This window comes from Buteo buteo, chromosome 6, assembly GCF_964188355.1.
Source record: "Buteo buteo chromosome 6, bButBut1.hap1.1, whole genome shotgun sequence".
In the NCBI taxonomy this organism is placed as follows: domain Eukaryota; kingdom Metazoa; phylum Chordata; class Aves; order Accipitriformes; family Accipitridae; genus Buteo; species Buteo buteo.
Window position 1 is genome coordinate 3,291,282 of NC_134176.1, and position 12,787 is coordinate 3,304,068.

The 12,787-nt window shown below is 52.3% G+C and overlaps 1 protein-coding gene across 1 annotated transcript; it reads left to right on the top strand.

Annotated features, from left to right (window-relative positions):
* The first annotated feature begins 1,345 nt into the window (after window positions 1–1,345).
* Window positions 1,346–5,482, top strand: ARF6 (ARF GTPase 6). Its single transcript, XM_075029438.1, has 2 exons — window positions 1,346–1,479; window positions 1,558–5,482. Exon 2 carries the CDS (start codon window positions 2,008–2,010, stop codon window positions 2,533–2,535), a length of 528 nt encoding a protein of 175 aa, XP_074885539.1. The 5' UTR covers window positions 1,346–1,479; window positions 1,558–2,007; the 3' UTR covers window positions 2,536–5,482.
* Window positions 5,483–12,787: the final 7,305 nt, after the last annotated feature.

A 12,787-nucleotide genomic window follows, 5' to 3' on the forward strand; every position in this document is an offset into this window, starting at 1 on the left:
ATGGAAGGGGCCTTTAAAGGTCATCTAGTCCAACCCCCCTGCAATGAGCAGGGACATCTTCAACTAGACCAGGTTGCTCAGAGCCCCGTCCAACCTGACCTCAAATATTTCCAGGGATGGAGCATCTACCACTTCTCTGGGCAACCTGTGCCAGCGTCCCACCACCCCCATTGTAAAAAAAAACCAAACAAACCCAGCATCCTAAGAGAGGGGTTTAGTTTTACATAGGGGAGGCACTTTTCGGAGGGGTCTGGTGAGGGCCCACCCCAGCAGGTCACAGGTACTGTGGTAGGACCACTCAAAGTTACTTCCCCACCCAAATCCCCGGCTCCTCCTGCGCTACCCCCGCCAACCGCCCTACGCTTCTTCGTCATCGCACTGCCCCGAGGGTCACTCAGGACCTAACACACCGCCAAGCCCACAGCAGCACTCAGACCAGGCGAGAAGGGCCCGCCTCGGCGCAGTGCAACCCCGGGCAGGGTTCCAGCTCCTTCCTGAGGCCAACACCCTCCACTCGTGGGCAGGCAGGGAGCCAAGGCCTCGTGGCCTGGCCGGACACGCCATCTGGGACACTACGGGAGCCAGGCGGCTAGAGGACACCTCAGGGGATCGCTTAGGCCGGCACCGCACCCCGAACGCTTCCACACCTGAAAGCGCTGGGGTGTAAACCCTCAGAGCTCAGCCTGTCCCCACAGACACACCCGGCCCTGTCAGCCTCCTCCCCCCCCAACACACAGGGCCGCACGGACACCAGTGGGTGGCTCTCAAGACACCAGTGGCCGCCCTCTGGTCCCGAGCCCAACGCCGGCCGGCGGGGCCCGTCCCACGGGCAGCGGGCCCCGTCCCACGGGCGGCGGCCTAACGGCTCCGCCAAGGGCCCACGGGGGCGCCGCCTGGCCCTTTAAGACGCGCCCCCGCCGTCCTCCGTTACGTTTCTGCTGACGTGTGATCGCGTGGCGCCTCTCCCCACCCAGGCCCACCCCCCTCTCCCCCAGCGCCCCGCCACCGCGCACGCATGCGCAGTCCAGGCCTCAGGAACCCGGCCCCGCCCCAGCGGCACCTCCCCGGGCGAATGAGAAGGAAGCCCCCGCCCTTCCGTTCCCCGGCCGCGCTTGTCCGCGCATGCGCCTTCCCAGGCGGGAGGGGCGGGGCTCCGCCCACCGCCTTCCACCGCGCAGGCGCAGCCCCCTCCCGAGCCCGCGCGGGAAGCGGGATGGCGCGCACTAGAGGGCACCCCGCTTCCTTCCCCGCCCTGCGCCGCGCCGCGCATGCGCAGAGAGAGGGGGGGCGGGGGAGCGGCGGCGGGTGGCGCCGTTGAGCGGCCCGGCGGGGCGGGGCGGGGCGGGGCGGAGCTGCGCGCAGGCGCGGTGGCGGCGGAGGGGAAGTGAGGCGGGCTGGCGTCGGCGCCTTTTCCGGCGAGTGCTGGCTGAGGGAGCGGCGCGGAGCGGAGCCGGCCCCGAGCCCGCGGGCGGCCCTGAGGTAACGAACTGCCCGGCGGCTCCTCTGCCTCCCCCCGCCCGCGCCTCCCTGTCTCACGTTCTCTCCGTCCCTTTACAGGCAGGACGCGGAGCCGCCGCCGCCCCCTGAACCGGCATCCATGAGCTGAGGCGCCGGGGCGGGAGCCAAGGCAGGAGCCGGGCGGAGCCGCCGCCGCCACCGCCGCCTCAGAGGCCCCGGCGGAGGAGCGGAGCGCGGCGCGGCCCTTCTTCCCGCCGCGCCCGGGCCGCACCGCGCCGCCAGGCCTCTCCCCTCATCCCCGCCCCGCTTCTTCCGCAGCCGCCCCATGCGCGGCCGGCGCTGAGCCCCGCCTGCCCTTGCCCTGACACCCCCCGTCCCCCCGGTCCCCTCCGTCCCCGTCCCTCCGCCGGGCCGGCCCCGCTCCGTTTCGGCCCCCGCCCCGCGCGGGTTGCTCGGGTGGGTCGGTGCTCGCCCTCCGCCCACCCACCCACTTCCCCCACCCCCCCCCCCCCCACCCCGGAGGCGCCGGGCCCCTTGGATGCCGCCGAGATGGGCAAGGTGCTGTCCAAGATCTTCGGCAACAAGGAGATGCGGATCCTGATGCTGGGTCTGGACGCGGCTGGTAAAACCACCATCCTGTACAAACTGAAGCTGGGCCAGTCCGTCACCACCATCCCCACCGTGGGCTTCAACGTGGAGACGGTTACTTACAAAAACGTCAAGTTCAACGTGTGGGATGTCGGGGGCCAGGACAAGATCCGTCCCCTCTGGAGGCACTACTACACAGGCACGCAAGGGTTGATCTTTGTGGTGGACTGCGCCGATCGCGACCGCATCGACGAGGCCCGCCAGGAGCTCCACCGCATTATCAACGACAGGGAGATGCGGGACGCCATCATCCTCATCTTCGCCAACAAGCAGGACCTGCCTGATGCCATGAAACCCCATGAAATCCAGGAGAAACTGGGCCTGACCCGAATCAGGGATAGGAATTGGTACGTGCAGCCCTCCTGTGCTACTACAGGGGATGGACTCTATGAAGGGCTGACATGGTTAACATCCAATTATAAATCCTAATGAGAGAACAACTATTTAGTCTACAAAGAATTAAAGGAAAAAAAAAAAACCCACATGGCTTTCCGGAAGAATGATTCTCTACTGAAAAGTAAAACAAAAGCATCCATAGGATTATGATCACCTTTCTCCAGTTACCACCCTTTCCTTCTGCACACTTGACTGGATTCCTGTTTTAACTCTTCTTGCTTGGCGTTAGGATGCTCTAATCTCCGAATGTGACATGAACACAAGCACTAGATGCTATGGCAGACTTCCAGCAAACAGGGGAAAGACACATTGTAGACTTGCTAAGTAACTTTTTTTTTTTTTTTTGTTTCCTCTTGATAGCCCTTAAGATGGTTTGATTATTTGGGGGGATGGTTGGGGGAGGGGTACCGTTTTCAGTGTATGCTTTCTGGTTCTACTTTTTTGATTATATATTTTTTTTTTCTTCTATCACTTGCTGTAGATTGCTACTTTTTTGCATTCATGCAGAATATGTTGATAGGTCTACTTCATCTAGTAAACTGAAAATTATTGCTTAAAATCAAACTGCAGTCTGTCTTTTTATATTAAGGACTTTTTTTAAAGTTCTGTTAATCTGTAACTAAATAGTGACTCTCAGTCTGTCTTCATATCTCAGACTAATAATGAAACGAATTCTTGCCTACAGTGGCAGATAGTGAGAATACCATTGTAACATGTTCAAAGTGCATATCAGGCATAATGTTAACTAGGTAATGTAAGAACTGCTTTGAAATGTCAGCTGTGAAGTTCTGAACCATACATCATGCATGAGAAGGGATGCAAATAAGTTCCCCATACTACATAGCAACCATATAGCAAATAAGACATGAATGATGTAATAGTTCCAGGGTAGATACTGTTCAGTTTTCGTCTTGCATTGCAAACTTAAATGATGTTTAGCTGCAGTTTTTACTACTCGTGTCAGTCTCCGATTCAATGCAAGATAGGTTCCTTCCAGAAAATGCAGCAATAACGTGTAAGCGTTGCAACAAGTTTTACTTTAAGTCACAGATGTTTAGGCAAAAATCTAGCACTGACTTGCCTGTCTTGTGATCGAGACAAACTGCTTTCATCTCAAGACAGTTGAAGACATCTAAATCTTAAAAGGATTTCTCATTCTTTCTGACATGCATGTAGTGGAGAAAGGTATTTTGGTTTTTTTCTTTTCCCTTTTGTAGACTTCCGAAGGGGCAAGGTCCGTGCTATGCTTTAATTGAGCTTGATAATTCTGACGTCTCAATAATAGCCATTTTGTGGAAATCACTTATTGGTTTAGTTTTCCAAGACTCGACTGAACTCATGCAAGTAGTTGCAGTCTTCACCATCTGTCTCGGTGTAGCTGGTTGTTGCTGTAGTCCTGTAGGAAGGGAACTATGTTGGATGTCTGAAGCCCATTGAGTAACTACTAATGAGAGCGGGGAGGAGAGAGAGAGAGAGAGAGAGTATACGACTATGAATGTAAACTTCCATAATTAGTTCTTAAAGGGCAAGCAGCTCATTTGCCATATCACAGTTTGCAGATGTGACTGGCAAAAAAAAAAAAACAAACGAAAAACAAACAACCCACCCAGAACAAGTATTAGTATAAAAACTTAATCAAGTATTAATGCTGGGTGCAAAAAATGTTAAAGCAGCTGGTTCTTATTCAGCCTTAAGGATTAACTTCAGATTTCCTCAAGGAGTTAAACTCGATTGGGGAATTCCAGGAATGTATGCTACAAAACCAGAAGAAAATGGCTTTTTTTTTTTTCTCTGTTTTCCAAGGATATGAGTTTTACATGAAATTGGGGGCATTACACTACATTTCTGCAGTGTTGACTCTGCATGCGAAGTACATTGTATATGGAGCTCTTACCAAAGACGTATGGGAAGATAAAAATACTGAATTCACTTCTGAAATTGATGCTTTGGACCAGTTAAAAGTTCCTTTAGAATATGGTTCCAAAAGACTTATCTTGATGTGGGTTGCAAATGGGACTGAATGGGTTCTTGATGCTAGAAGATAGAGCATTGATTGACTGTAAGCCTTTGTAAGTTAGAGTCTGCAAAAGCTTAATGTAGAATAACCTTTTAAATCTCAGCTCTAAAGAAGAGGAGGTGAGATTTTTTTTTTTTTTTCCACTCAAGGCTTTTTGCCACTGGAATATCATTGCTCTATTTTCTAGCTTTTTTTTTTTTCCTGTTGATGTAACTTAACAAATAGTGTGGTGGTATTAAGACTAAAAATACAAGAATATGGTTACTGTTTTCTTCTGGAGCATAAATAAAATAGCCAAGCACAAAGTAAATGCCTAAACTGGAAAACTTGAAGCTCTATTAATGGTTCTTGAACTTTCTTAAATCTATTCTCAGTCAACATGAAAACTTCAATAACTTCATTTTTTGTCTAAGTTGATTTACTATGTTTTCTCTTCAAGTGCTGGGGCAGACTTCTTTGCTAGACTTTGCATTAAGTTGAATTCACAATTTTGTATTTCCTTAGTAACTTTGTTATTCTGTTTTTGTAGGTGAAAGGAAACTGGTTATGCTTCTGAATTTTTTTAATGTCTTTTTGGGGGGGGGAGAAAAAGTTACTGAAACGTGTGGCAGAGATGTCAAAAATAAATGGCCATTGCTACTGAACAAAATATAAAGGTTTCACTTTCAACATGTCCTTTATAGGTTGTAGCTGAACCTCACCGGGCAGTAAACACAGCCTGTAGGATAAAGTGGCAATCTGTAAGAAATCCTATGATTTAAAAACTAATCTGGAGTTTAAGTGCATCAATTTGTGTTCATGTGAATTTATGGAGTAAGTTTTGAATGGCGTTAATCGTGTCTGATAAGTGAATGAGTTTGTAGACTGTGATCTCCCTGACTAAAGTAAACAGGAATTTTGTGTTCTCAATATGGCTGTAGTGTTGGTAAAGAACTAATAAGCAGAAAATAAAGCAATTATACAGCGGAGCTCTCCTGGTATGTTACTTATATTTAATTATGAGAGAAACAGAAAGGGGCAATACGGTGCTGGAGTAGAGCATTCTGCCAGCATAAAGAGGTCTCTGTTCTGTATCTCACAGTTTTGAAAGCCTGTCTGTAATTCCTTTGAGACTTAGATTAGCGACTATTTTTATAAGTGGAAAGGATGATACTTCTTTAATACTCCCGCTTGCAGTTAACAATCTTTAGCAAACTTTAGTGTCAAATTTATACTGCCTCGGTGCCAGCCCCACGTAACGTGGGAAGGTGACCAGCTCCGTGAGAGGGCTTGGAGGGACTGTCGCTCAGCAGGACGGTGCTGTGTTTCGTGGAAGAAATGACTTGGTCGGAAAGGGAAGATGTTAGGGCAGCGTAGAAAATGCAGCGATGGACAAAAGGGTCGATGAGTGAATAGGGGTGCTTGTGGAACGACAGATGTGAAGCTGGGACGTCTTTGGTGCCTGAATAGGACACGAGCGAGCCGATAAAAGGACTTGGGCAGGTGCAGCGGGGAATGCGTGGGGGGGCCGGGACCCGAGCAGCGGGCTGGGGTGCATGCAGCGGGCTACGGTTACTGCAGCAGCTGCCGTCCCGCGGGCCCGAGGAAAGGCAGCGATGTTACTGGAACCACCCGCAGATCCCAGCCTGAAGCTGGGCTGTCGGGCTGCTCGGGCTGGGGCTTTGCTGAGAGAGGGGACGGCGGAGGTTTTTGAGGTGGCTCCCAGCACCCACAGCTGCAGGTGTGAGGCCAGGCGTCAGCCGCTCGGAGCTGTCTCCTTGTTGCAAAGCTTTCGGGAATCGCCAGGAGACATTATTCAGCCAGGTGGGAGTACCTGGGTGCAGGGGCGGTGGGGCCACCGCAGCTGCAATCCTCCGCAAAGCCTTTTTCTTCCAGGGTATTTAGGCTAGGCTCTATCTACCTGAATGTCAGTTAAGGGTGTGGCTGTGTAAATGAACTTACTCTGACTTTAATTAAACTACTTGGAGTTGGGAGACCAGGCTCCAAAAGAGTAAACTCATGTTTCTTTCATTGTAGTAGTTAGTCATTTTTCAAAATGTCAGCACTTATCGTTTTAAATCGGACCTTTGTTACAGCAGCGGTTAGCGTGACGCCCCAGAGCACCCTTCCCGAATTGCACCGTGACTCACTCTTCAGCAGGGCTTTTTTCCCTGGTCACAGGGCCGTGGTCCTCATGGACAGGGTTTGGAAAAAATGTGCCTGCCATCCCTAATTGGAAATTAACCCTGCTAATATGATAGTCCTCCCAAAGGAACATCTCTCGGTTTAAAAAAAATTAATTGCATCGTCAAAACAGCTGGCCGCAAGATCTGTGATAGCCGGTCGCTTTGCTGATGGACCTGAGCGTTATTTCCCTTGTCACTGGGAACGGGAGAAGCAACCGCTGGGACTGGAGAACTTGCTGGGGAGTGTGGAAGCAGCCTTGGTGTGGGCACCGTGACTCAGACTTCCCACTAACGCACGGTTGTGCTTTTTATCTCAGACTTGTTTCTAATACCTGTCCAGCCTGAAGGGCTCAGTATGCAGAATCTGAAATCACCTCAGCTTTGGCGCTTTCTGGGAGGGAAAAAAAAAAAAAAAAAAGCTTTCCCCTCGCCTTGGGGGGAAGCGTCAGCTTTCAAGGGCTGTTGGTGAGTTAGCGACATCTCCACTTACTAACTCTGTTCCTCTTCTGACGTCCTAAGCACGACTCCGGCACCGACGCTGTTCAAGTCTGTTTTTTCAGAACTATGTCTAAGCGCAAACGCTTTTCAGGACTTCAGGCCAAGGTGGACGACTTGAGCACCACAATCCATCTCGCTTTCAAAATTTGGAGCACTGCAAAGAGGAGTGTAATTTTAGTCCTGCCGTGAAGCGGGTGAGTCAGAACCCCGTGGTGCTCGGCAGCGAGGGCTGCGTCCCCGACAAGCGCCGGGAGCTTGTGCAAAAGGCGGCTTTTTATAGGCGGTAAATTGGGTATGCGGCGTATTGTCCAGGAAGTTGCTCTTCTCTTGCTTAAGAACAGGTAGCTCTGGCCTCCTTAAAAAAGAGAGGAGGGGAAAAAAAAAAAAAAAAAAAGTAAAGATGTGAGTCATCTGCTGAGTTCTCTCCAGCATCAGAGTCTCACAGCGGTTTAACAGGCTCAGGCCCTTGCTTTCACCTCAAGAGAAATGTTTCGCCTTCCAGAGGATGCGCTTCACTCCTCTGTTACTGGTTTCTTTAGTTGTATCTTTTAGGACAGCATTAGTTAGAAAAAATACTTAAGCAGGATTTAATGCCGTTCTGTGAGAGAGAGAAATTGATAACGCTTGAAAATTGATAACGCTTGAAACACTTTTATTTCCATAGGAGTATTCAGATGAGTGCAAACTCGAGGGGGAACCACCAGCAACTCCTGGCTCAGTAGAGGTACCCTTTGTGCCCCAACTGCCCTTCAGACTTGGTGAAAACTCACTCAGGGGTTAAAAAGAGAAGAGGAGGAAGCCAAGGTGTAGATGACACGCTGAACTCCTGAACTTGTTTCTGTGTCTGTGCCTAGACTGGATTCCTTGTTTGAAATATAATGGGGGTAATGCTGCCGGAGCCAGGCGCTGGCCTCATCCCGAAGTTTCTTTCTGGTGGAGCGGGAGGGGAGGTTTTCTCTCTCATCGTTGCAGGAGATGAAAACCTGAGGAAAGCTGCAGCAAAAGGCTGCGCTGCGTGCCGACGGTTGTTTGGCTGTGTTATGGGGGTGCGCTCTTCATTCAGATTTTGGGGAGGGGAAAAGTGAAAGACCTCGAGACAGCTCACGCTGCACTCGGCTGTCCTACGCCGGCCCTCGGCCTCTGCGGTTCCAGGAGAGTAGGACAGGCAGGGTGGCAGACCTCAGCGGCGAGGGAAACATTTTCCCAGGCTTAACTAGGACTATTTGAGAAGATTATATGGCTCTTCGCATGCCTGAGCTGCAGCGATGCTTGTCCCCAAGCGCGCGAGGGTCCGGAGGAAGGTACATCGTGGCGAAAGGGGCAGGCGCCCAGCCTCCAGCACCCGCCTCCATCGTCACTGCTGGGGACGGAGAGGAGTGGAGGAAAGCGTCCAGCGCCGACACCAGCCCCGAAATACCTCTGGCCTCCGTGTGAAGCTGGTATTCGATGAACAAACTCGTTACGTGAAGGGCAGGAGTTAGAGTGGTTTGCCGCACTGGGCTAAGGCTGCAAGGTGGAACTGATACCGGTGCCGGCGGCTTCTAACTTGGAAGTAAAGTTTGCTTGGCATACTTTCTCGGAAGGAGACTTTGCACTTTGCGAGCGTGGAACGTGGGATTGCATAGTCCTCGTGCTGTTAATATTTGCTATTTTTGCCCTGAGGAGCTTTCTACGTTTTCCTTTTGAAAACAGGGGGCTGTTGTGGAGCAGGCACTAACCCCGTGGCTGTTAACTTCCAGCTGCCGCCCGTCAGCGGACCGAGGTGCACTGGTGCAGTTATCCCATTAGCTTAACATCTGCCAGAACGCCCTTTCCCCACAGGGGCTGGATTAGTCTGGAACTGACCCAGCTCTCTGGGAAGCTTTTCCTATCACGTACTTGTGGCTTTCAATCTGCTGCCCTAACTGTAACCAAACCCAGCGCCTGTCTCTCGCCGTAGAGCAGGAAGCTTTTGCAAGCAAAGCAGTGATTTGGCTCTACCTCTCCCTCCAAAGCAAGTCTGCCTAAAAGTGTTCAAATTGCATCGCGTTTAAATGTTCGAATTACATCCTATGCGTCACGTAGATACTCGTATTTTGCATCAAAAGGGTTGTTTCGGCTGCGATGACCTGCACCGGACTGGTTTTCACGTCAGCACCGAAAAGAAAAGCATTTCAAGGGGGAGGCGAGGCGGCAGCAGCGGGGCAGGCGCCGCTGGTGTGTTTGATTTCTTCTTGCTGCTTGATACAAAGGTTTGGGACAAACTTCCCCAGCACCTGCTAGCTGGAAGACGAGCCAAGCTCAGCAAGGGCCGATGTGAAAGTCGCTGGCGTCCGGCGCTGCATTGTGGAAGGCGTTGAATCGCTGCCAACGAGCTGTCCCTCGATCTCGCTCTGGCTCATCTTACAACCTTGGACTAGTTAATGAACTCAAAGTCCTCCGGCCCTTGCCTCCAAGCATCTTGAGTATGTGGCGGGTATGAGACGGTGACCGTCGGCCGGGCTGGGACGCTGCTGCCCGGGCGCTGGCGATGCTCCTGGCCTGCTCCTGCCGGTCTCCTGCAGCTGCAAAGGCACTTTTTTGCCTCAAACCTGCTTCTAGCCACTGTGCTGCAGCTTTCTGGCCCTCTTTAGGGAGGGATGGGAATATTTCAGACCAAGCAGTGGTATGTTCTCCCTTAGGTAAAGCTGCCTGCAGCCTTGCAGCTGCAATCTCAGGATCTCAGCTCCTGCCTTGCCTATTTGGCTGATACCTAATGAAGAAATTATATCTTCTGCATTTTCCCCTTGATATCAAGTTATGCTCTTAAACACAGTGCCAAAGCTTCCCAGCTTTTGTTCCCATCGTGGACCTTATTCGTGATTTACGAAGAGGGGTGCATCTCCCCACGAGGACAAGCTACAGCTTTTCACCTTGTGTGAAGTTGCACATGGATTTCCTTCAACTGAGGCCGCCAGGTCACAGCCTGAAACCCCCTTGCTCCAACACTATGCTCATGGTTACCTCTTCACCATGCCGGTGTCCCCCCCATGCCCCGCTGTGCCGTGGGGGAGAAGGGGCTCCGCAGTTTCTCCTTCCCCTCTTTTACGCACTCCGGCAGCTCCCGGTCCTCCCGGAAACTCTCCAAGTAGTGAAACTGGTTAATCACGTTGACGCTGAAGGAGCGCTGGCATCCGAGCGGGATCTGTGGATTAACTCGTTCCGCCCGGTGTTTGCCAACTTCTTGGCAGCCTGATGCGTTATTCAGCAGCCGGGCTGCTTTTGGGCCTTTGGAAAAACTGGAGCTTCCCAACACTTGAGGGTTTTATGAGCTGATGTCTCTCCTCCGAAGCTCGCAGCTTACTCCTCTCTTGGATTGCTAATGAACCACAGGCTGCTTAACGCTGAGACCCGGAATATTTTGCTGCTGGTTCCCATAGTCTGGAGAGGAGGCTTATGGCAAGCAGGCTTACTCCTGAGCTCTAACCCACCTCCCAGCGACCGCCTTTAAAAAAAGAAGGTGCTATTTAAAGCATCGGATCCGTGGATGTGTTTAACATCTGCCAACTCCCCAGCATCCCCAGGTTGCCAAAAATGTGCGCCGCGGCACCGAGGAAGGCTCCGGGACAGCCGTGCCGCAGCTGCGTGGGTACGAACCAGCCCGCTGAGAAACCTGCAGTTCAAGCCGGGGCGCTTGCAGATGACAGATAGGGAGGGTGAGGTGACTAATGAAGAATAAATATCCTGTTGCACCCTCCTCGTAGGCAGCGATGTCTCAACACAGCGATGGCAGATACAGGGAGGTGGGAGGGGGGCACAGCCGGCTCCATCAGCCCTGGTTTTCTTTTGCCTCCAGGTACAGGAGAAAAATGGGGAAAGGCAGAAGCTGCGGTAGCTGGGATGCTCCTGGGGGAGGCAAGGGATGGGGCGAGGATGGGGGCTGCGGGGACAGGAGGGTGACAGGTACCGGGCAGAGAGGCAGAGCAGCACCTGGGGGGAGCCTCTTTCTTCCTCAAACTTGTTTATTTCCATCGGTTTCGATGGCAAAACCTAGATTGCTACATCCTTTTCCATACTGCGACGACACCTTTGAGTTTATGCCAGTGGAAGGCATTTGCAGGGCCATCAGGTCCGTGATGATGATTTTTCCATCTTCTCTGATTTTTCAAGGTACTGCAGAGTTGTTGTTATCAAAGCCTGTTCCCCGTTTTGGAAACATAATTGAAATTATGCAAATGCTGGTGCGGCACCGGTGAGTAACTGATGCGCTTAACGCCCCGGCGCAGCACCGCTCCGATGGGAAGCTGTTTTAGCACGAAAACCGTGCATCGGTCGGGGGGGAGACGGGGGGCTCAGCCCTGCTCCTGCCGCGGCTCCCGGTCCCACCGGCGCCTGCGCTGAGGATCTGATCCTGCTCCGACGATGCTCAGAGCAAAGCGCAGAGCTCGCCGCATTCGTGCCTGAACACCAAACAAAACTGTTGCTCGGCCACCCAAAAAGCTGGGGCGATCGGGGTCTGGGGGTGCGGGGTGGCCGAGCTTGTGTAATGCTGACTTGGAGGGGCTGTTTGGTGGAACCAGAGAGTGGAAGCTGGAGCGCAAGGCTTGAGGGACCAGAGCAAAACTCTTGCTACGAGGCTGTTCTTTGGGCTGCAACCCTGCCACCGTCCAGAAACCCACCCTACGTGGTGGGGTACGAGTGCGGGGATGGTGCCCGGATCCGGTTACGGCTCAGACCTGGGATATGGTTTGGGCATTGCCCTGCTGACCTGGTCCCGGGAGGGAGCGGGTCTCGGCCAACCTTCAGTTGGGTGGCACTGAAGCTGCCGTGGTCAGCGGCAGGAGAGGCGACTAATAAAGGCGAGGTTCATGGGAGAAGCTGGCTCGGTGGCATCTTGATAGTGCCCTTGGTGCGGGATCCTGAGAGGGGCTGCCGAAGCAAAGGCAGATCCTCGTAGTGCACAAAGTCCTTCTGCAGAGAGCGATTTGCAAGAGGGAGGAGGATTTTGCCAAACTAAAAGAGCTTTCCTCCCCACACCCATCTAGGCCTTTCCAACCGCACATCCCTCGGCGGTTCCTCTTTTAGCACCACGTCTCCTGAAAAAAAAAAAAAAAAAAAAGAAAAGTGTCGACTGCAGCTTTTCTGGAGGCTGCAGCGCTCTCGTGTCGGTTAATGCACAGCTTTTCCCCGGCCTCCTTCCCGCTGCGGTTCTTAGGCTGAATGCAATCTTTTCCGGTCTGATCGCATGGCCAAGGAATGTATGTGCATATATACAGAGTGTGTGTCTGGAGTAAGTTAAGTGCCAACAGCGAGGCTTTTGCGAGCAGCGCGGAGGAAAAAATGATGCCCAAGTTGCCGCTTCCCCAGTTCCCTTTGGGTTTGGGACGTCAAGCCAGCAGGCGATGGGCAATTTCTGCCTCTCCACGGTCAATAAAATCTTTGCCAACTGGAACAAAAATGTTAAATCCGGTTGGCTTGGAAGGTAATGCCAGCTAATAAATAAAGGGGGTTGAAAGAAAAAAACAAACCCGGGTGATCCAGCGTCGCAAACAAGCATGTCATTCAGCGCTCCCTGCGAGACACCGCGGGAGGGTGCGGAGGGTGACGGTAGTAATTAAGAAAGTAATTAATGCTAGACATGAAGCTG